At 31.5% G+C, this 21,649-nt stretch overlaps 1 protein-coding gene and 1 long non-coding RNA gene across 6 annotated transcripts; one reads left to right on the top strand and one right to left on the bottom strand.

The window, feature by feature from the left end:
- Nucleotides 1-4,814: 4,814 nt before the first annotated feature.
- slc25a48 (solute carrier family 25 member 48) lies at nt 4,815-20,555 on the top strand. 5 transcript variants are annotated; one of them, XM_073921327.1, is made up of 7 exons: nt 4,815-4,989; nt 5,742-5,785; nt 6,022-6,093; nt 6,936-7,188; nt 7,666-7,941; nt 9,649-9,782; nt 20,263-20,555. In XM_073921327.1, the coding sequence occupies exons 1-7, from the start codon at nt 4,944-4,946 to the stop codon at nt 20,281-20,283; spliced, it is 846 nt and encodes a 281-aa protein (XP_073777428.1). In that variant the 5' UTR covers nt 4,815-4,943; the 3' UTR covers nt 20,284-20,555.
- On the bottom strand, nt 17,350-19,486 carry LOC141377522 (uncharacterized). Its single transcript, XR_012389764.1, has 3 exons — nt 19,005-19,486; nt 17,911-18,908; nt 17,350-17,699 (listed from the first exon to the last, which is right to left on the bottom strand). It is a non-coding gene; the product is annotated as an uncharacterized lncRNA (long non-coding RNA).
- Nucleotides 20,556-21,649: the final 1,094 nt, after the last annotated feature.

The raw sequence follows: 21,649 nt of genomic DNA, 5'->3' as shown, positions 1-21,649 counted from the left end.
AACCTGACCAAGAACACTCTGCCTTCTCAAATGAATTACTACCAGAAGTATCATGCACATTTTCTGGCTGTATTTTAAGGCCTGTTCATATTAAGAACGACATAGATGACTTTACAAAAAGTAAAGATAAAGATATCTAGTATTTCGATAAATCTAATGATAAACAACACAATCTGTTGATTGTGAAAGAAATCCATAACTTTTTTTGATTTATTGGCATAATTCTTATGTCATTCATACATTTTAGTACACCGTAAAACCCAAAAAGCTAAGGTAACTCAAACCATTTGAGAAAACCGATTGCAACAAACCATTTAAGTTCAAAAACTAATCCTAATGTGTACTGTGAACTTAATCCATTTGAGTAATTGAAGCAATTTGGACACTGTAAAACCCAATTAATTAACAAAACCAACTGAGTACTGTAAAAGCCAATACGTTAAGGCAACTCAAACCATTTGAGGAAATCGATTGCTACAAACCATTTGAGTTAAAAAAAAAAAAACTTATCTATATGAGTGCTGTGAACTTACTTCATTTAAGTTGAAGTATGAGGTATATAATTAACTCATTACCTTTATCACTGAGTTCAAAACTCTTTTTAAATTAGTATGATTAACTTTCAGTAATTTCTAAGTTAACTACACTCATTTAATTTGATAATGTTGATTGTTGGGTTTTACAGTGATGTGCATATCCCGCAAGGAGAGTTGGGTTTACGTGTTGGGTTGGGGACATGACTCCTTTTTAAAGCATTTTGTATAAATGAAATCATATGAATTTTTACTAATTAGCCACTATGTAAAATAGTTATGTTGCCTTGAGAGATGAGGCTATTCAAATCTATTAGTGTTCACACCAGTGCATACCAAAATATATTTACTAAGCTCTTTAAAACAGAATGGATTATGACTGGTTGTCAATGTTTTTATCTGTCATTAGCTTGAACTTCACTACATCACTAATCTAAATTCACTGTAAATTAGCTTCATTATATTTGCACTTTAATACTTAAAAATATGAACAATGGAAAACAACAAAAGAATAGCATGCAAATACTATTACAGTTTCTAGTTAGTCAAATACATTACACAGAGTTTATAGATCCAACATCTTGAAAAAGTCGATGTGTCATTACTCACAGGAAAAATCAATAAGTTCTCAAAGATGCCACAACATCTGGTTGTAAAAAAACAAGTTTTAAGGGGAATGACCTTTTACAGGTGAGAATGCACTTCTACTGCTTTGTGTTTTTATTTTCTTTCTATTAATATGGCTCATATATAAACTGTTGACAACTTTTAATGTCGTATGCCTTCATATTGTGCTATTGTGAGTTTAGCAAAATCACTACTGAAGTCTGTAGCAGATAGATATTCATGTTTGTGTGTAAAGTTGGTTGGTGCTAGTCTGAATAAAACACTTCCACCACGGTGAGATACAATTAGGGTATTTTTTTGTAAAATGCTGAATTTTTTTCACATACAGATCAATACAAAAAAAAAAAAACACATTTCAAAAAACTGATAACTGATAACTGATAACCAACGCATCTGCACATTAAAAAACTTGCCTTGCCTTGCCTTGATAAGTAATTTAACTTAAATTACATTAAATTACTTAAATTACATTAAACTGACTTTTAACAGCTTGTATAGGATTTAACATGATTAACTTAGTGTAATATGTTATAATTAGCAAAAAAAACAACAACAACATTTTTTACAGTACACTTACGAGTCTTATGAGTGCACTGTTGTGAACAGGCCTTAAAAGCTTAAAAGTGATTCCAGCAATAATGTTGTAGTTGAGTATAAAATTCTTACATATTAAGAAGGATTTTTAGAACTACATCTTTATTGTTGGTAACACTTTAAATAATAATCCATTAGTTAATGTTAGTTATTGTATTTACTAACATGAAAAAACTATTAGTAATACATTTATTATGGTATTTGTTCATGTTTGTTAATGTTATTTAAGTTAAATAACATTAGTTCATGTTAACTCACAGTGTAATAACTAATGTTAACCTTGGATTTTAATAATGAATTAGTTAATGTAGAATTATGATTAACACATGCTTGACAAGATTATTCATACTTAGTTCATGTTTTTAAATACATTAACTAGCATTAACTAATGGGCCATTCTTATAAAATGTTACCTTATTATTATTTTTTTTCATGCAGTGAATATGTGCTTTTATATTGTTGAGGGAAAGAAGTCATCCAGACACTGCAAAAAAATGCATGTATTTTTTTTATGATTAAAATAAATTAATCATGTTTAGGCATAGAACGATAACCGGTGTCAAGGTTTATCTCTATTTGGAAAAAGTCAATGTTTTAAAACCGCAACCATGTTCTGTTATCCCATTCCTGAGGTTTATGTAAGGTTTTTTGTTATGTGGGTGAAGAAATCTATGCTTTTGGAACTAATGAAGAGAGCAGACGTCAATGATTTATATTTATTATTTAGCCTGACATGTTTACTGTTCCTAAATGTTATAAATGTTTTCTAAACATTTGTTGTTTTTTTTACCCAGACATTTAAAAAGAGCTTATTTTAGAGCAGTAATACCGTAAAATCGTGATTTTTTTATTCCAAAGTTATCATACCGTCAAACATGCATACCGACCCATGCCTAATCATGGTTCAGCTTATTTTATTTAAAGTCATGAGCTGTTAAGTCAGTTTAATATTTAATGTATGTTTTAAAAGGCTAACTGCGAAAGACTTTTAAGGTTAATTTGTTTGAATCTAAAAATGTTCACACGAGCTGCCACAGTTTTCCTTAGAATTTAAAGGAACTCAAGTTCATGTCTCTTTTAGTTGTTTGTTGTTTGTCCCTCGTCTCAGACCAACATTTTGTAGGGTTTGTGTCCTAGCTAAAAAAAAAAAAACATCTAAAGGCTACAATCTCTCAGCCTCTCCCAGGCTTGCATTACTCATTCTGTGTCAGTAACAAAGCCTTTGTTTTGTGCGTGTGCTGTTGGCTTTTAATTTATTCAGCTGACGTTTGACAGAATTTGCAGCCAAGCCTCTTTTTAACACCCAAACAAACCTCATCAGTAGTCAAGTCTACAACAGATGCACAGGAGAATTCTTGTAGTGCATGAAAATGAGCACAAGTACATTTGAGCTGCATATCGTCATTTATTTGCACAAACAGATGGGGTGTTTTGTACCTTATGTGCAATCCAGTATGCGGTGATAAGATGGCTGTGTTGTGTGGTTAAATATTGATCACTTATCACAACAACGACTGTGCTGGAAAGACACTAATCAGAGACTTGAATCGCCCTTGTTAAAATCCTTTAAAAACCTTTTATTCTGCAAACTTGCATTTCTAAGCGGTCATTTCAGATTGCTGCAACGGATGACTGGATTGCCTCACGGCCTCACCTATTTAAGGTCAGGTGATAAAGGATAAATGGGCCATACACTATGACTTTATTACTACAAGTGAGTTAATGATAAGTCACAATGGGCCAAATAGTCAAACAAAACATTAAACCAGATTTTCTGCTATTTTGACTCTACCAAAATAGTGTGTAGTATGAATGAGGCAACAAATTAATTGTCATTTTACTTGAAAACTATTTTTTTTATGTTTTTATATATTTATGGATGATTGAATCTGTGAAGCTAGTGTCTTCTTTAAATTTTACACTATCTGTATATCCTACAATTAAGTCAGTTAAATATTTTTCCACCCAACCTTAAGGCAAATTATTACCCTTGTTGTGTACACTATATTGGGGTAAGATTTATGGTTTTATGACATTTGTGTTTTTTTTTTTTTTAAATGGCTGTCTACCATAAAGTTGTACCTTAGTTTTATATATTTACATTTAAATTTAATTATTTAGCATGGATAAATACTATGTTTTTCCTAATACTCCACATGCATATGTTGTAAATTTGTTTAAGTTACCTTAAATTGCTATTTCTATCTGTTCATTTATTATTTTGACTTGAAGAAGCCCAATTTGGATGTCAATTTTTGTGTGTAGATTACAGATTATATGTCATAGGGTTCATATTGTGTCCGGAACACAAAGCTTGTGCCAAAATAAACATGTAAATCAATGATATTTTTCAAAAAGTTAAACAACTGAGCGTTTCGGGCAGTTTTGAAGTTGAACATTAGGCTATAAAATAGAATTAGCTGTATAATCAGTCACAATAATTTCAGAAAGTTTCTAAATCGCCTGAATTCAGTCAAAATCAGAATTGACTAAGCAGCATGTTGTGCATTAGACATAATTTAAGACATATGATTTGAGTTTACATTCGTTTTTTACAGCACTTCTTATAACTCTATCTGTGTCCTTAAGTTTAAAACATCACAACACACTGGAAGTAACTTTCCATGAACTTAAGCATGATATTTACAGAACGTTTGTTTACATCTAAACCTATAGATAACGTTTCATGTCAAGGATGTGCCATTGGACTGTAAATATTTATCAAAAGCAGCATTTAAGAATAACAGAAACATAATTTTCAATAAATCCTTGTGAAAAAACTAATTCCTTTTTTATGTTCAGTCGATCTGTTTAAGACGCCAAATGCCACGCATTCCTCAACATATAGAAGAACTCAGCAGCCACGTTTCAAGTCACATGATAGAGAATGGCGTAATTTACCCGTATACTCCACAATAACGGAAAATATGTCTGAGCATATTGTTTTAATCAAGTCATAATGACTGTTTGCTGGTGGACAAATCTATTTTCGTATCTCTGCAACGCCCCCTTATACTCCCCCCTCGCCGATTTAAAATGCTGGGATGGAGCTGAAGTTTTACCTCAGCTTTTATAGATCTGACGAACTCTTAAATAAAGCTTAAGGATGTTTGGCTTGAACTTTTAAATCAATGCATCAATGCCGACGCCTATGTGGAAATCTCCCGTGTAAATTCACTCAGTTGTACAATGACAGTCTTTCAGTTGGATGATTTTTTAGCAGGGTGGATTGGAGGTGAGCTTTATTTTGATTCCTGTTTTGTAAAACGTGTCGTGTTTGACAATACGAACTAAAAAAACGTACATTTTCGTAAAGTTTATCAAATAGCCCATATTTTATGCATCTTCATGAAGCACTTTATCTTGTTTGTTTGTTTGTCTGTTTTTGGTTGTAAACCAAACAACTGCTTTAAAGCGATATAACTCTACCTATTGCATATGCTAGTTCTGCAAACTACAGCGAAATGAGAGACTTTAAAGAATAAAAAATGATTTGGAAAACGTTTTATGGAGAGATGGCAACAAGCCGCGGGAGGGGCGTCTTTTGTCTTGTTTATGTTGATCAAGGTTTTTTGTGTGTGTGATGTGCTGTTGGAAGAACTATTTTCTTAAAGTTTCAAGAAAACGTACAAAATTGTTTTTTTTAAATGAATTTGTTGTCACGTCGTCGTTAAAATCAGTTAAGATAACTTTACAAAGTGTTTCAACTATTGTTCGCCTTTGTGCAAACAACGCAACAACGCTGGTTTCACGGGTTTATAATGAAGACTTGTTTTGGTGTAAAACGGATTTTAGTCTCCAATGAAAAGAGAAATGTTTTTTTTTTTTGAAAAGCTCTAATGTGCATGTTCACCCACCATGAAATGTTCATAACAATGCAACTTATTCATGAAAATGGACACAGTGTTCTGCTAGAAGAGCCTCCTACTAAACTATGTGATGCAGAATCTATCATCGTCTTCAGCTGCAAAAATGTTTTTTTTTCAGGAGCATCCAGTGTGATCGTAGGTCATCCACTTGACACAGTCAAGGTAAGAAAAATCCTTCTTTATATATATATATATATATATATATATATATATATATATATATATATATATATATATATATATATATATATATATATATAATATTAGATATACATGTATTACATGTTTATAATTTAAAAAAATATATTTATATTTAAACATGTATTGTTTAGGATGAATTTATTATAAATAAAAGGGGAAAAATTAATGGGGAAAAAATAAATTCTGCTCTTTTACAGACTCGCTTACAAGCTGGCAAAGGATACAAGAATACTTTCCACTGTGTTGTCACAATCTACAAAAAGGAAAATGTAAGGTTTTATAACCTTTTGTGGTAGGTGTATCACAATTACTCCAGGCCACAGACCGTTGAACTGATTGAGTCCTTCCTGTTTTGCTATACATTTAAATACCCAAGGTTTAAATAAACTTTATGAAAAGTATATAAACAATGTTTATTATAACACCATTAAAATATGGCTATTACAGGATTCATATTGATGAAAGTAGAAACAATAGTCATTGCTTTAACTTTGAGTTACAGTAATTTATATCCTGTTTACTTGTAATATTAAAGGGTTAGTTTACCAATAAATTAAACATTTGCTTTCTTATTCTCCATAGACAGTAAAGAGGCCAGAAAAAAGAAACAAAAACATTGTCATTACATTCAGTAATATTTCAGGGGTTTAACCTTTAATCAAGTGAAGCTCTTAATTTTAGTGCGGCAAAAAAAAAAAAAAAAAAAAAAAAAAAAAAAATATATATATATATATATATATATATATATATACAATGTGTCTTAGTTTGTCTGTTTCCGTCAGGTCAAGGTGATCATTTACTTCAGGAAATATGATGCATGCTATATAGGTCAGTAGTGTGACATGCAAGCATCATATTAACCATAGTAAATGCCCAACTTTCAGAATCTGACGCAGAAAACTTTTTTTTTTTTTTTTTTTTTTTTAGGCACACAAAAATGTTCTTGGAGCTTTTGTATGATTACAGATGATTGATTGAAGAAACATTGAATGTTTTGACTTTGCTTTGGCTCTTTTTTGTTGTATTTTTAGTACGAAGAGGTTTTTCCTATTCATGCAAACATCAGCTAACAATCCCTGACAAAAAAACTCAATCTTTTGTGTTTTCACAGGTTATAGGCTTTTTCAAAGGACTGTCCTTTCCACTGGCTAGCATCACGCTTTATAACTCTATGGTATTCGGCTTCTTCAGCAACACACAGCGCCTCATTAGCAAATACCGTTATGGTGATGGTAGACACCCATGCAGCATGCTGGACTTGACTGTAGCGAGCATGCTGACCGGTCTGGTGTCAGTGGGGGTTGGAGCCCCTGTTGACCTGGTCAAAATTAGACTACAAATGCAAACTCAACCTGTCCTTGCAGGTAAGATAGAATTTTATCATACTGATGTTAAAATGAACAGTTTACCCTTCCCCCACCCCAACCAAAAAAAGGTCATCATTTACACACATTACACTTGTTCCAAACCTGGTTAAGATTCTTTCTTCTGTTGAACACAAAAGAATATATTTTGAATAATGTTGAAAAACAGTAGTCGATGGCCTTCATATAATTTGTTTTTCCAACCGTGGATGCCAATGGCTACCGAATTTCATGCAGGATTCTTCAAAATATATTGCTTTGTGAGGAAAAAAAAACTTATAAAGATTTAGATCAACGTGAGGTCAAGTAAACTGTGAGTTAATTTTAATTTTTGGGTGAACTGTCCCTTTAAGGGAAAACCTCCTACAGTAGGTAATGATTACTAAATGCTAATCATTTCCAAGAAACTAAACAATTGAAAAAAGTCTACTAAAAATGCATAGAGCATTACTCATATACTGTTTTGTGTGGTTTCAGAGAACTTCAACCTTGCTGGGAATGGGAGCGTCCCTCTTCGGTCAATGGGAATTCAGAGCCAGTCGTTTTACAGAGGGCCTCTACACTGCATTAGTACAGTCCTGCAGAATGAGGGTATTCAAGGGCTCTACAGAGGAGCCGGAGCTATGATACTGCGGGATATACCTGGTTATGCTCTGTACTTCATACCGTACACATTGTTCTGTAACTGGCTGAATCCTGATGACAATAGCTCACCGCCTCCATGCTGCATATGGCTAGCAGGAGGTTTAGCAGGTAAATGAGACATGGGCTTAGTTTCAAAAGCTAGTTTCTGCTGTCTAAACACTCCGCTGACTACTAGCTAAAATGGAACTTAAGTGATCTGATGATTTGATGCATGTTTCTAAGCTTACAAAACCCCCAACAACAGTCTATAGAAAAAGATTTTACTGTTATTATTATAAATACTTATATGCTTTTATAATCAATATGTTCTCACTGCCTTTTTAGATGTTAATGTAACATGATCAATTAATTCATTATAACAAATACAGTTTGGCGCCATCTGTTGGCTTTTTTGTTCTTAGTATACTTTAACCACAAATTGCTCACCATTTACTAAAGTGCTCCAAACCATTTATATTTTCTTTTTTTTTTTCTGTTGAGCATAAAAGAAGATATTTTGAAGAATGCTGGAAATAACAATGACATCCATAATAAAATACAGTTGCAGACCCACACACGTTTCAGCACACGTAATCCAGTACCGAACCATATATGGTTAAGACAGATGTTAATGTTATTAACGTCTTCTTGGACCTCATCATCAATGCATTATAATTTATATTGTTACTAAATAGTGTACACAATAGACAATAGTGTTTACTATGTCACAAATATAGTGATCGAGACAGGCGAAAGAGAAACGTTGTTTGTCGCCATTTAATATAATACACTGGACAGTTTTCCATCTGTCATCTTACAATACGAAAGAAAAATTACTTACATTTTTTGAAGACATGAAAATGCTGTCAAGTTTTGTAAAGGAGTAAAACTTTACTTTTAAAAATAAAAATGTTATCCAGAGAGTTATTTCAGTAGTTTAAAAAAAATGTTTTCATGTGATGCTTAAAGAAAGTCCAGATGCACTTGCAGTGTTTTTGAGTTTCAAGTTCAGTTGAGGTAAATGTGTCAGAACCACTGCATGAAACCAAACCTCACAGCAGGCACCCAAAGATTAACAAGTGTATATTTGGCTGAGCATAGTGGGAGAGTGGATTACTTGGAAATGTCTCACTGTACTTCAAATTAAAAACTTCCCTCCTATTGGTATATGGTGAGAATGACCAAGATTAACCTTAATATGACCCTAGTGGGAGTCAGGCTAGGCGCTGCAGCAAAAACGTTGTTATTTTCATAGTGTTTTTTTCAGTCTAAAGAAAACATCCAGAGTTTGCACTTTTTACCATCACACTTTTGTTAATTTTGTCACATCTTGTCAACGTGTCTGTAAATTGCAATTATAGTACATATTTTAAAGTGTTTTTTTTTTTCAAAGATATGTTATTCATCTTTACTTAGTCATAAGTCTGAATGTCAATAGAACTTATATAAAACAAACATCACAGTTTTATTTAAAATTTAATGTTTGATATTTAAATATTTGGATATGCCCATCCATAATTTGAGGATGCACATTTTTTATTGATTATATACAATTTAATTCCTCAGATCTCCTCTGTAAAAGACTTTTAACCAATTTTGAACCTGAAGTTATTCAATGTTTAGATTTTTGTGCTAGAAATGTATGCAAATGAGTACATATTTCACTTGTTTATGTAAATATAAATACATAAAAGGTTTGTCATTCTTAATGGCATTCATCAACTGGGGAAGTGTGGTGATAAATATTAGTCAATTGTTTAACCTTACTCACCAGTAGAGTCTTAAGGACAAAGAATACAAAGATCTGACTTGATCTGGTTTTGCTGTTGTTCACAGGATCAATCTCATGGGTCACTGCAACACCATCCGATGTGGTGAAAAGCCGCTTGCAGGCAGATGCTATGCATCAGAGGAAATACAAGGGCATTTTGCATTGTATCATGCAAAGTTACAGAACAGAGGGAATACATGTAAGTTGCTGAAATTATTTAATGCATTTTCAAGTTTGTATTTCGAGTTTTAGAATGATTTTTTGCAACAGCTTCCGGGCATGAACAGCTGGCCAAAGACTTAGAAAAATAACAAGTAGAAACAAGCACTTGCTTAAAATTTTTTAGCCAGGTACAAAAATCTGCTTCATTACATTTGGTGGTTCTATATTTCATTAACTGGTTTTAATTAAAGTGGTATGGTTAAGATCATGGTTGAGATTTTAAACCGTGAAATAAGCTCAACCATTTTAAATATTACAAACTTATTTAAGACACCACTTAAAAATTTAATTATGTAAACTACTGATGAGAGTTTTTCCTAATTTAAAATTGAAAGGACTCTATCAGGAAAGAGGGAACAAAAATGAGTTATGCATAATGTGAGACAGAAAGTATGTTTGTTGGGGGGGGGGGGGGGGGTGAATGCCACTTTAATGAGTGTGTACATCAAATGTAGAGAATGAATGTACAAAATAAAAAAAATAGTTATTCACTCAATATTTGTTGTCACTCAGACAACAAAAAAATGGTGGACACCTCATATATTGCACAACAGCAGGGGTGTCTAACTCAAGCTGCGTCCCAACTGGTACAATACACACTATGCACTATGTACTTCTGCACTTACACACTCAACAGCATAGTATATGAATGTAGTGTCATCTCAAATGGAACATCTTTTTTTTTACTAATCGGAAATTCAAACCATTTCCCTAATGACATTTGACAGTCACCAAATTAATGAAATAAATGACCAAACTACCAAATAATACCTGCCATAAGTATAACTGCATTAACCATCAGGAGGCAGTATAATCACTGGTAGGAGAATTTTGTTTTCTCAATCCAAAATAAATAAAGTAATCCAACATGAGCAGTGGCGCAGTAGTGCTGTCGCCTCACAGCAAGAAGGTCGCTGGTTCGAGCGTCGGCTGGGTCAGTTGGCGTTTCTGGAGTTTGCATGTTCTGCATGGTATAGGTGAATTGGGTAGGCTAAATTGTCTACAGTGTATGAGTGTGAATGAGTGTGTGTGGATGTTTCCCAGAGATGGGTTGTGGCTGGAAGGGCATCCGCTGCGTAAAAATGTGCTGGATAAGTTGGCGGGTCATTCCGCTGTGGCGACCCCGGATAAATAAAGGGACTAAGCCGAAAAGAAAAATAATAAATGAATGATGAACATGAGCACTCAGAAGCTCCACTTATTTCACTACATGATCAAAGCTGCGACTGTTGAGTGTTTGAAGTGTTCACCATTCCACACTTTATTGAAACAACTGATTAAGTGCATCATGTGGGTATTTAAAGTGCACATAATCTTTTTGGAGTTTTCTGTGTGAATGCACTACTTAGACTATATTTGCTACAAAATGGCATAAAATAATGCCTAAGTATGTGATTTAAGATAGACCTTCAGTTCCTGGAGAGCCACACCCCTGCACAGTTTAGTTCGTTTAGCCTGAAGGACAGTTAGTTTGATCAGGTATGTTTAATTAGGGTTGAAACTAAACTGTGCAGAGCTGCAGCCCTCCAGTTATTTAATAGCTGTGCACTACAGTATATGGTGAATAGGGAGCGGTTTTAGAAAGTGATTGGTAGAATAACCCAAAGTACAGTATTTGTTATTCAGTCCAACTTTCATTTAACAAACAAAATAAATAAATAAAAACTCTAAATGAAAATGTTTTTGTTTGAAATTTGAAATTTGAAAGAAACTTTATCAAACCTCTCATTGATTACAGCCAAAGCTAATAAATTTAGTAAATCTACAGAAACAGAGAATGTAGCTTTTAAAATTGAGCATAATTAAATTTAGCATTAAATCTCATTTATAAATGTGGCATACACACAAAACAGATGCAAAAGTTATGATCTATGAAAAAAACAAACTTGATGGGAAATGTGCACAGCTGTACGTAAATTCTAAGTAAACATATTCAACTTAAATATTGACTGAATTGAACCACTTTAAATCATCATATGAGCTTGAACCACTTTAAATCATCATCTGAGCCATCAAATGAGCATTTGAACCATTATTAAATAAATTTTGTAACCTTTCTACACAAATGTTATAAATCAGACCCCAGTTGTTTGCTATTTATAATTAAACTTGCTTATTCAGAGTTTTATTGAAATATTCACTGTAAAAATAAATCTGTAAAATTTACAGTAAAAAAAACGGCAGCTGTGGTTGCCAGTATTTCATCGATAAATATACAGTACAAACTGTAAAAGTAATTCCTCATTTTACAGTAAAATACCCTATTTCATTTATGTATAGAGGTAATAAGTCTGCATTTTGAATTACCAACGTCTACACATCTTTTGTTATACAGATCGACACGTTAACACAGCCATATGCAGGTGGTGATAAGAAAGTTAAATAATGGACCAATGCTCAGCATAAACTACTTTTCTCACAAGCAGAAAAATGTATCAGTCTATAAAAGGTGTCCAGTGTCATTCACACAGCTACTACCAGTATTGTAACACGCATAAAATTAAAGTCATAAAAATAAACATTGTTTATCATTGTTAGATGTAACATAAATCTCTAATGGACATAACTGATGGAGAAACAACCAATAAGATTCATATTAATGTCAACAAAAAGCATAAAAAGTAACGAGCCATGCAGGGAATTATGGGAAACTGAATTTACGGTTATTCGCCGTTTATCTTAAGAAAACATATTGTTAACCAGGTTATGGATTTTTACTGTACCATTTTTACAGTTTTTTACTGTTAAAATCACGGCCATTTTTTACATTGTAGATATAATGCTGATAAATTTTTTTCTTAATGCAGGTTTTCTTTCGTGGAGCGACTGTAAATGCTATCAGAGGATTTCCGATGTGTGCAACTATGTTTCTTGGTTACGAGCTTTCCCTCCAGTTTTTCCGCAGTTTTTAACACAAACTCGTGCTGAAAATATGCTAATGCACATTATAAGCTCTTAGAAATTATAATAGAGCATCGATGGTTTAATAACAAGTAGAAACTTACATGTGACATTTATGTGAGTTCATTGTTGATACAGTGAAGAGTATCAGTGAAGCTTTTAGGTGTTTCTTATATTAAGAAATTGTTTAAAATAGGTATGTATTTTCAATATATATATATAAAAGATATTTTAATATATGATTATGCATCATCTGCATGTGAATGATATACTAATTTTTTATTTTACTCAAAAAAGACCTTTCTTATTTTGTCAGCATATGTATTCTGCATTTAAACATGGTCACTATTATGCATTATTTGTTTACAAATTATTGCTTAAATGCATTTTTATGTAATTTTTCCACTATAGGCTTTTAATGCAGCAGGCATTTAAAATGATTATCTGCTAATGCATTGTGAAGTAAACATGTGAATAAATCAAGTGGTATAGTGGCCCTGTAATGTGAAGTGTCTGTCTGTCTGTTTTTTTATAACTATTTTATTGTATTTTATTTATTTATTTCGAACAGAAAAAATCATACACAAAACAATTCTTTTAAACAAAATACATTTCAACATGGTCGAAATGGAGCAGGATGAAGCTTATTTTCCCCATCCCATTATCACACGCATCATTCATTTATTTCTTTGACTTATTTCTTCTTTTACTTATCTATTCTTTTTACCTGTAGACATATGAGCTTTACATGAAATTATATTTTATCCTTTTGGCATCTTTGACATATTATATGCTTGATTCCATTTGTACATTTACATTTTATAACATTTACCCAAAAATAGTATTGCTAAAAGCCATTAATTGAAATGTCATCATACCTTTCTCATTTTGTTCTTTTTCACTTTACTTCTAGTAATCATTATATTCATTTAATAAAATGTGTTTATACAACTTTTTAAATTGATTCATATCCTGACATTGTTTGAAAATCTGTTCCAGACTATTCCATGTTTAATTACATACAGACAACATATTTCTTTTAGGTTGTCCTTGTTTTCAACCTCTTAAGATTTTGTTCTTCTCTCAGATTATATCCCCCTTGTCTTTCTTCAAAACACTTTTATATACATTTCAGAAGTAATTTATTCCTATCTTTAAACATAAGTTGTGCTGCTTTAAATTTAACCAAATTAATAATTATTAATAATATTATTTTTATTCTTTATTGGTAGACATTGGTAGGTTAACCTGTAATCCCTCTTTAGGGAACAGTTTACAGAGAAAAAAAAAAGAATTCACTCACCCCTTAATTGTTTAAAACATTTAAGTTATTTTTTTTCACTTTTAACCCTCAAAGAAGGTATTTAGAAAAATGTGCTGTTCAACAGCTGAAAAAAAACTCAGACTAAAGGTTTGAAACCACTTAAGGTTAAGTAAATAGTGATTAAATTTTCATTTTTGGGTGAATTTTATCTTTAAGACATGTTTTGGTGTAAATGTTGGAAATCAGAACTTGCTTTTTCGAAATACCTTTTTGTTTTCAGCGGTCATGGCTATAGAGGTGTTTTTAACATTGGTTTGTTTTTTTGAAAGAGAGATGAGCCCTAAAACAAACTGACCATCAATGAGTTTAAAGTCAGCATTAATCAAAAAATATATAAAAAAAAATATTAGACAACAAGACACACAGTTTGTAGTTCTTTTCCTAAATGACATCAAGCACAATGAACTCCAATATTGCATTGCCAACTATAATTAAGATTATCCATACTTTTTATTTTGATTACAAAAACATGTACAGCTCTGGAGATAAAAATAAAACAAGAGATTATTTGCCATTAATAAGCACATGTTTTAAGTAAAATATTCCTTTATGATTTATATTTTTTTGCTCAAGTCTATATGTAATAAATCTTGTAAATACAGAGAAATGAAGAAACAATTGTCAAATGTTTCTCCTTTGTGTGTGTGTGTGTGTGTGTGTGTGTGTGTGTGTGTGTGTGTGTAACCAATTTTAATAAAAGCATTTTAAATTTTCCCAACAAATTCAATACAGCACATATAATGTTGGAACTTAATGGAATTATTAAATTTGTGGTGATGAAAAATAAATATAGAAAATAAATATTAAATGGAACATTAATTATGAATATTTTACATAAAACATGGTACTTTTAGAGGTATATAAAAATACAAAAAAATTATTAAAAAAATGTTAAACACTTTAAAATCTTAAAATGTATATATATTATTATTATATATTATGTATTATATATATATTTATTTATCTAATTTAATTAAGACATTTCTTTAAAAAATAGGACCACACCTAAGACCTTCATGCCCAATGTTGACTTCAAGAAAACGCACTTAATAAAATAAATAGTGACTAAAAAGGCTAGTGTTGCTTCTGGTTCACTTGGTGGCGGTGTTTCATTATCGGTGAAAAACAGAGAATGGCATAATACAAATATGAGGATAAGTTTGTCCACTAGATGGTGACACATTTTAAAAGAAAGCCGCAAGTCCAACGTTACTGCATTGCACTGTTGCACGGTGGTTGAGTAATTATAACCCTTGTTCAAAAGCAACACAAATTTATATCCTGAAATGTGTATTCATATCTATCAGTGATAGGTTTAAATATATTGCCCTAAATTATGTTGCAGTCAGATTAAAACAGCTTGCTTTAAACATGACCTGACCTTTCCAGAAGAGCTCCAGATTTCTTGTCAATGCAGCAAACGGTTGCAGTAACGGCTGAGACCATTCTGTCCAGCCAGTGGAGTGATAGATGAGGTTTAAGAGAAAACAGCTGAGGACATGGACAGCATCTAAAGCACCAGCCTGCATTGTGTCTTCTTCAGTCACTGCAGCTTCATTCAAAGCGTACGCTGTTTACTCCTAGAAGACACAAGCAAAACAACATAAAGCCACTCACTTACTTTTCTTCAGCTCATTTCTTTCTTTATCTGGGGTCACCACAGTGTTATGAGCTGACAGCATTAAGCCAATCAAGCCATAGTGATCCTGCCAAAAACCCTTTTAGTAGTGCTTCACTAATTGTATGCTATAGACTACATTAATGAAACTCAAATGATATTCTGTTCGTAGGCTTATGCTATGTTACATTACAAAATATAAATCCATTAGTCCATCCATGTTAATCTTAAGTTACATTTCTGTCTTTAAACCCAAACAAAATCCTACAGTCTAAATTAAGAGGTTTGCATAATGTTATATATGGATGTTATACTTTTATTTTACAAAATATTCAGAACAATAATTACCTGGCTAATAGCCTCTGTTGTATTTATGTTTTTAAATACCTCTTTTGAATATATCAATACCTCTGTGTTAATATGTTTTTAAATGTATTTATATATTTAATGAATTGTTACATTGCATCAGTTTAAAAAATACGCCTAATGAGGAGAACTGGTTGACAATGCAAAAAAATAAAAATTAAAAATCTGACTTTGAGTATTCGAGTCCAAATACCTAAAAATTCTTTAATAAAAAAACAAGCAAAAACATATAATCTTGTTGTTAAAAAAATTGCAAAAATTAAGTGAGTTTCTCCATAAAACAAGCAAAAAAATCTGCCAAAATGTAAGCAAAATAATCTTACTGTATATGTGAAAAGGACAAACACAATTACTTTGCTTGTTTTAAATAAAAACACACTTAATTTTGGCATATTATGTCTTAAAACAAGATTGTATTTGTGTTTGTCTAAATAAGATGCTTTAGAAATAATTACATTTTAAATATTTGGACTAGAATCAAGACAAAAAAGCAGGTGAAGAAGAAAGGCATTTTTTGTGAGACAAAATGTTGCAAATGTATCAATGCTCATTTTCACAATTTAAGAAGAAGAAAAAAAAAACATCAAAGATTAAGTTGAAGTTATGACTTTAAATTATTTAAAATTAAGGCTTCCATCAACTAAAGATTTTCATGGTTTTGGCTAGTAGTCTTTTATATTAGGCAATTAGTTTACTAATCATTAATGAACATTTATTAATGAACAATTTAATAATAATAATAATAATAATAATAATAATAATAATAATAATATTGAACATTTAACATAGCCTAATAAGAGCTCAATCGCACACACTAAGCTTGTATAATCACAATGGCAGACGTAATGATTATAAATATGTGAGGGAAAACCCATATGGAGGCTGCATTAACATTTTAATAACTTATTGACAAACTCATTTTATATTGGCTTAGTGAAGTCACAGACACTGACTAGATTGTCATCTTCACAGTATAGTGGATGCATCTGTAATATGGCTCCTTGTTCTTTGTTTATTTTAATAATCTTAATAATCTGACAAATCGCATAGTTAATGTTAAATGAAATGCAATCTGTCGAATTATTAGGAATAAAAATATGCTAACAACAAGAAACCACACGAAAAGACACAAGCATTAAATCTTAGTAAGCAGTGTTTCATTAGCAAGTCATGAGAATATGAAAGCATGTGTGTTTTCATGTGTTCTCAATTTGTTAGTGCTTTTCTTTTTGCATGCTTTCTTAGCTTGCAGGACATTTGAGCTCTCTTGGCCACCATACACAGAGTGTGAATTATTTTTATTTTATTTTATCATTATTATTGTTATTATTATTAAACATATAGTAATGTACAACAACTTGGTATTATCAGTACACCTTTACATTACAAAAAAAAAGGAAACAGGTGCAAATAAAGAACACATAATATGTTACATAAAATAATTACAAGTGAAATAATATACATAACTAAATCTTTAAAAAAAATTATAAATAAATGAAAAAGGTCTAGGGGTTTTTCTGTAATTTCTACTTTTCTATCAAAGACAGAAGATTAATTGCACTTTTTGCTTTTATTATCTTAAGGGATTTTATATATGAAAGAATCTCATTATTATAAGCACAAAAGGGTGTGAATACCTTGAGGATTAGTCAGGTCAAGTTTTTCGATTATGTTCGGTAATATGCCTCAGTGAACTAAATTTATATATTTATTTCGAATACATCTAATTGACTACATTAAATTAACTTAAGTTTTCAGTGTTTTAAGGGATATTGAGTGGTTCTCAATGACAATTGTGATATTAAATAAATCTATTAATGGATGACCATTAAAAACTGTACATATTTTTATTTTACTGTTTTACTTCCTTGTGCAAGCACGTATATTTTAAAATACAAACTATGCATCTATACGGACACCTACAGTGCAAATGCCTATTTTACAAGAAACATGTTTCGTGAACACTTACGCTGTCTGTTGGTTCTTTAGATTTGCCGGTTTCAAACCATTGAATTAATATTTTTGGACACAAAAATGCATTCACAATGGTATGGAACATTACAGGGGTGGTTAAGTGTTATCATTGTTTTAATTACTAATATTTAAGATACAGGTCAGAGCAAACTATTTCTTAACTATTAAAGAACTGACCCCCAATATATCTTGTTTTGATGTCCTTTAGAGGGGATCAAGCGTTAATTAGGGGGGTCTGATCCCTCCAAACCCCACTGTAATTCGCACCATGACCATACTTTATTTAAAATTCTGACCCCTTAAGCACCTCTTTTTGGGTCTGGTTGTCTAGAAAAATTTATGTCACAATTATGTTTTGTGTAAAGATTTTCGTCCCTAGCTGCCTCCCATATAAGATATACTTCTCCTACTCCATTTGATAGCTAACACATGAAAATAAGCTGTATTTGCATTTATGTCTGTGTTGGTGCATCAGAACATACAAAAAAAAAAAAAAAAAAAAGACTCGAGAACTGTAATGGGATACTGCCATGTACACTGTACAAATACATATATCTACTCAGTTCAAATGGGACAACAGATTACAAGCAATATTTTTAATTAAATTCAACAAGTGTGGATTGAATTTGAATTTAATAAATGAATTAAAAGCAGCCATTTAAAATAAGTAACTGCAAACAGTGCTTAGAAAGATAAGCACATTTTAAACAAAAATATTGGGTTAAAAAAAAAACATAATGATAATGAAAACTACTTAATGCTTTTATTTTGATTAAACACATATTTGGAGACTTTTCAGCAGCTGTAAGAAACAGTACCCTAGATCATTCATTCATTTTCTTGTCGGCTTAGTCCCTTTATTAATCCGGGGTCGCCACAGCAGAATGAACCGCCAACTTATCCAGCAAGTTTTTATGCAGCTGATGCCCTTCCAGCCACAACCCATCTCTGGGAAACATCCACACACATACTCATACACTACAGACAATTTAGCCTACCCAATTCACCTGTACCACGTCTTTGGACTGTGGGGAAAACCGGAGCACTCGGAGGAAACCCACACGAAGGCAGGGAGAACATGCAAACTCCACACAGAAACGCCAACTGAGCCGAGATTCGAAACAGCGACCTAGTGATTTTCTTGCTGTGAGGCGATAGCACTACCTACTGCGCCACTGCCTCGCACCGTACCCTAGATCTACTCAATAAAATTGAGGCAACAGATTACAAGAAATATAATTAATTACATTCAACAAGTATGGATTGAGTGAAAATTAATTCAATTAGCTTAATGTTCAGCAGTGCAGAGCCACAAAAACAAAATTAACAGTCTCATAATAGGCAATACACTGTAGGATTCCACACAATTTATTTATGTGTCCCAACACAAATTAAGTTCACTTTTAAGTGGATTGAACATAAAACAATTAGGTTGTTCCATAAAAAATCTCAACAACTATGTTATTTCAGTTATTTTAAATAAGTAGTTTGAACAAGCAAGAAAAAAAAACATTTATAATCATCATATAATACACAATAAATAGCGTACATTTATTGTCTCAAACTCAATCCCTGAAGGTCTGCAGCTCTGCATAGTTTAGCTCCAACCTGCTCTAAGTCACACCTGCTTAACAGTAGTAGTTTTGAACACCTTGATTAGTTGGAATCACAATATAGATTTTTTTAAGGTTGGAGCAAAACTGTGCAGAGCTGCAGCCCTCCAGGAATCGAGTTTGAGACCTATGGTGTACATTCACACAAAAGGACTTTGATCATCTTTGTTAAACAGAATAGTTTCAAACAACTGGACATGAAAGAGTGTGGATTCCAACTGGCATCTCATATACTGTAGGAATCATATAGGCCAACATACAGTATACGTACATGTCCATGTGCTAAATTATTTGTGTGCTCTCGGGATCAAATTTCATGATCAAGACTTATGGCACTGATTGACTTCCATAGTATTGCCAACCATAAAGCTTGCAATAACATAACACAGCTTAAACTGTGCATCTTAAAGCAGCTCTAGACAGACAGTGACCCCTGGTTTGAGATATTCCTATCTTTGGATGAAACGATGACTCAGATGTGGGGGCTCTGCATGCATCAGAGATTTCTGCTATTTTTTGCTGTTGATTCTGTTAACATATGTGTGTACATGAATATTGACTTCGCATGTCACTCAATCCAGTCCCCGTCAAACACTTTAATGAAGACAGATGTCCTTCTCATCACTATCAGCTGAATAAATGCAGGGTGTTGTTTTTCCAGGCTTTTCTACAGAAGATGTGATGTGACCTGAGATATCAAATCATCACACAACAGACATATTATTTCCTGTTTTGACTGGTTTATAGATGGTGAGCACACAAAGCTCTAAAGCAATATGTTGCATGCTTTTGACAGTGTTCATGGTGAGAGCCTGTGCTTGTGGTTTCTCTGGCAGCTCATGCATGTCATGAATAATGGTTTATTGCCCATCAGTTGTTGTTCGGTGGAAAAAGATGTGCAGATGCCAGATGCCGTTCTTTTTTCCTTACGATTAAAAAGCCTTCAGCAACATACTTCAATGTTTTCATGTGCAGTTTTTGTTGTTGTTATTATTATTGTTGTTGTAGCATTAATGATAATGATAATAACAACATAATAATAATAATAATAATCAGTCATACAATTTGTTGTATTATAAAACATTTTTAACAAATGACAGATATTTATAATATTTTACTACAATACCAAAAATAGAATAACAAATTAATAGTTATATATTGTATTATAACACATACTATATAATGATGTTGCAATATATTACTACTGAAAATAATAACAATCATTCTTAATAATATTATTATTATGCAAATATAACAAATTTATTTAACAAATTCTTTTTGTATTACTACTACTATACTAATGTAAAAATCTATTTAAAATGTTAAAAATAACAAATATAATAAAAATATATATATAAATAGAAATATATAAAAAAGATAAAAAATACTGAAAATGTTGCAATATTACTACTACTAATAATAATAATAATAATTTGTTATGTTAATATTAGTATGAAAATTAGTAACCAATTACAAATTTTAGCAATAAAAATTTGTGTTTTTGTACTATTACTACTATGGTAATGTAAAATATATAACATTTTTAAAAATAACAAATAATAATCAATAATATTAATAATCATATTAATAATATTAATATTCATTAAATACTAATAATATTACAATATTAATACAAAAATTAACAGTAATCATTATTAATATTAATATGGATATTAGTAAGCAATAACACATTTTAGCAATCACAATATTGGTGTTCTTGTACTGCTACTATACTTGTATAAAAATGTATTAAAAATGTTAAAAATACCAAATATTAATCAACAATATAAAAAATGCTGATAATGTTGCAACATTACTACTAATAATAATAATTTGTAATGTAAATATTATTATGGAAAGTAGTAAGCAATAACACATTTTAGCAATAACAATTGGTGTTTCTGTACTAATACTACTTTACTAATGTAAAAATGTATTAAAAATGTTAAAAAATAACAAATAATAATCAATAATATAAAATACCAATAATATTGCAACATTACAACTAAAATAACAGTAATTATTATTATTATTAATATTACTATGAA

Source organism: Danio rerio, chromosome 14 (genome assembly GCF_049306965.1).
Source record: "Danio rerio strain Tuebingen ecotype United States chromosome 14, GRCz12tu, whole genome shotgun sequence".
Classification (NCBI taxonomy): Eukaryota; Metazoa; Chordata; class Actinopteri; order Cypriniformes; family Danionidae; genus Danio; species Danio rerio.
This window is presented reverse-complemented; position numbering and strand designations above follow the sequence as displayed.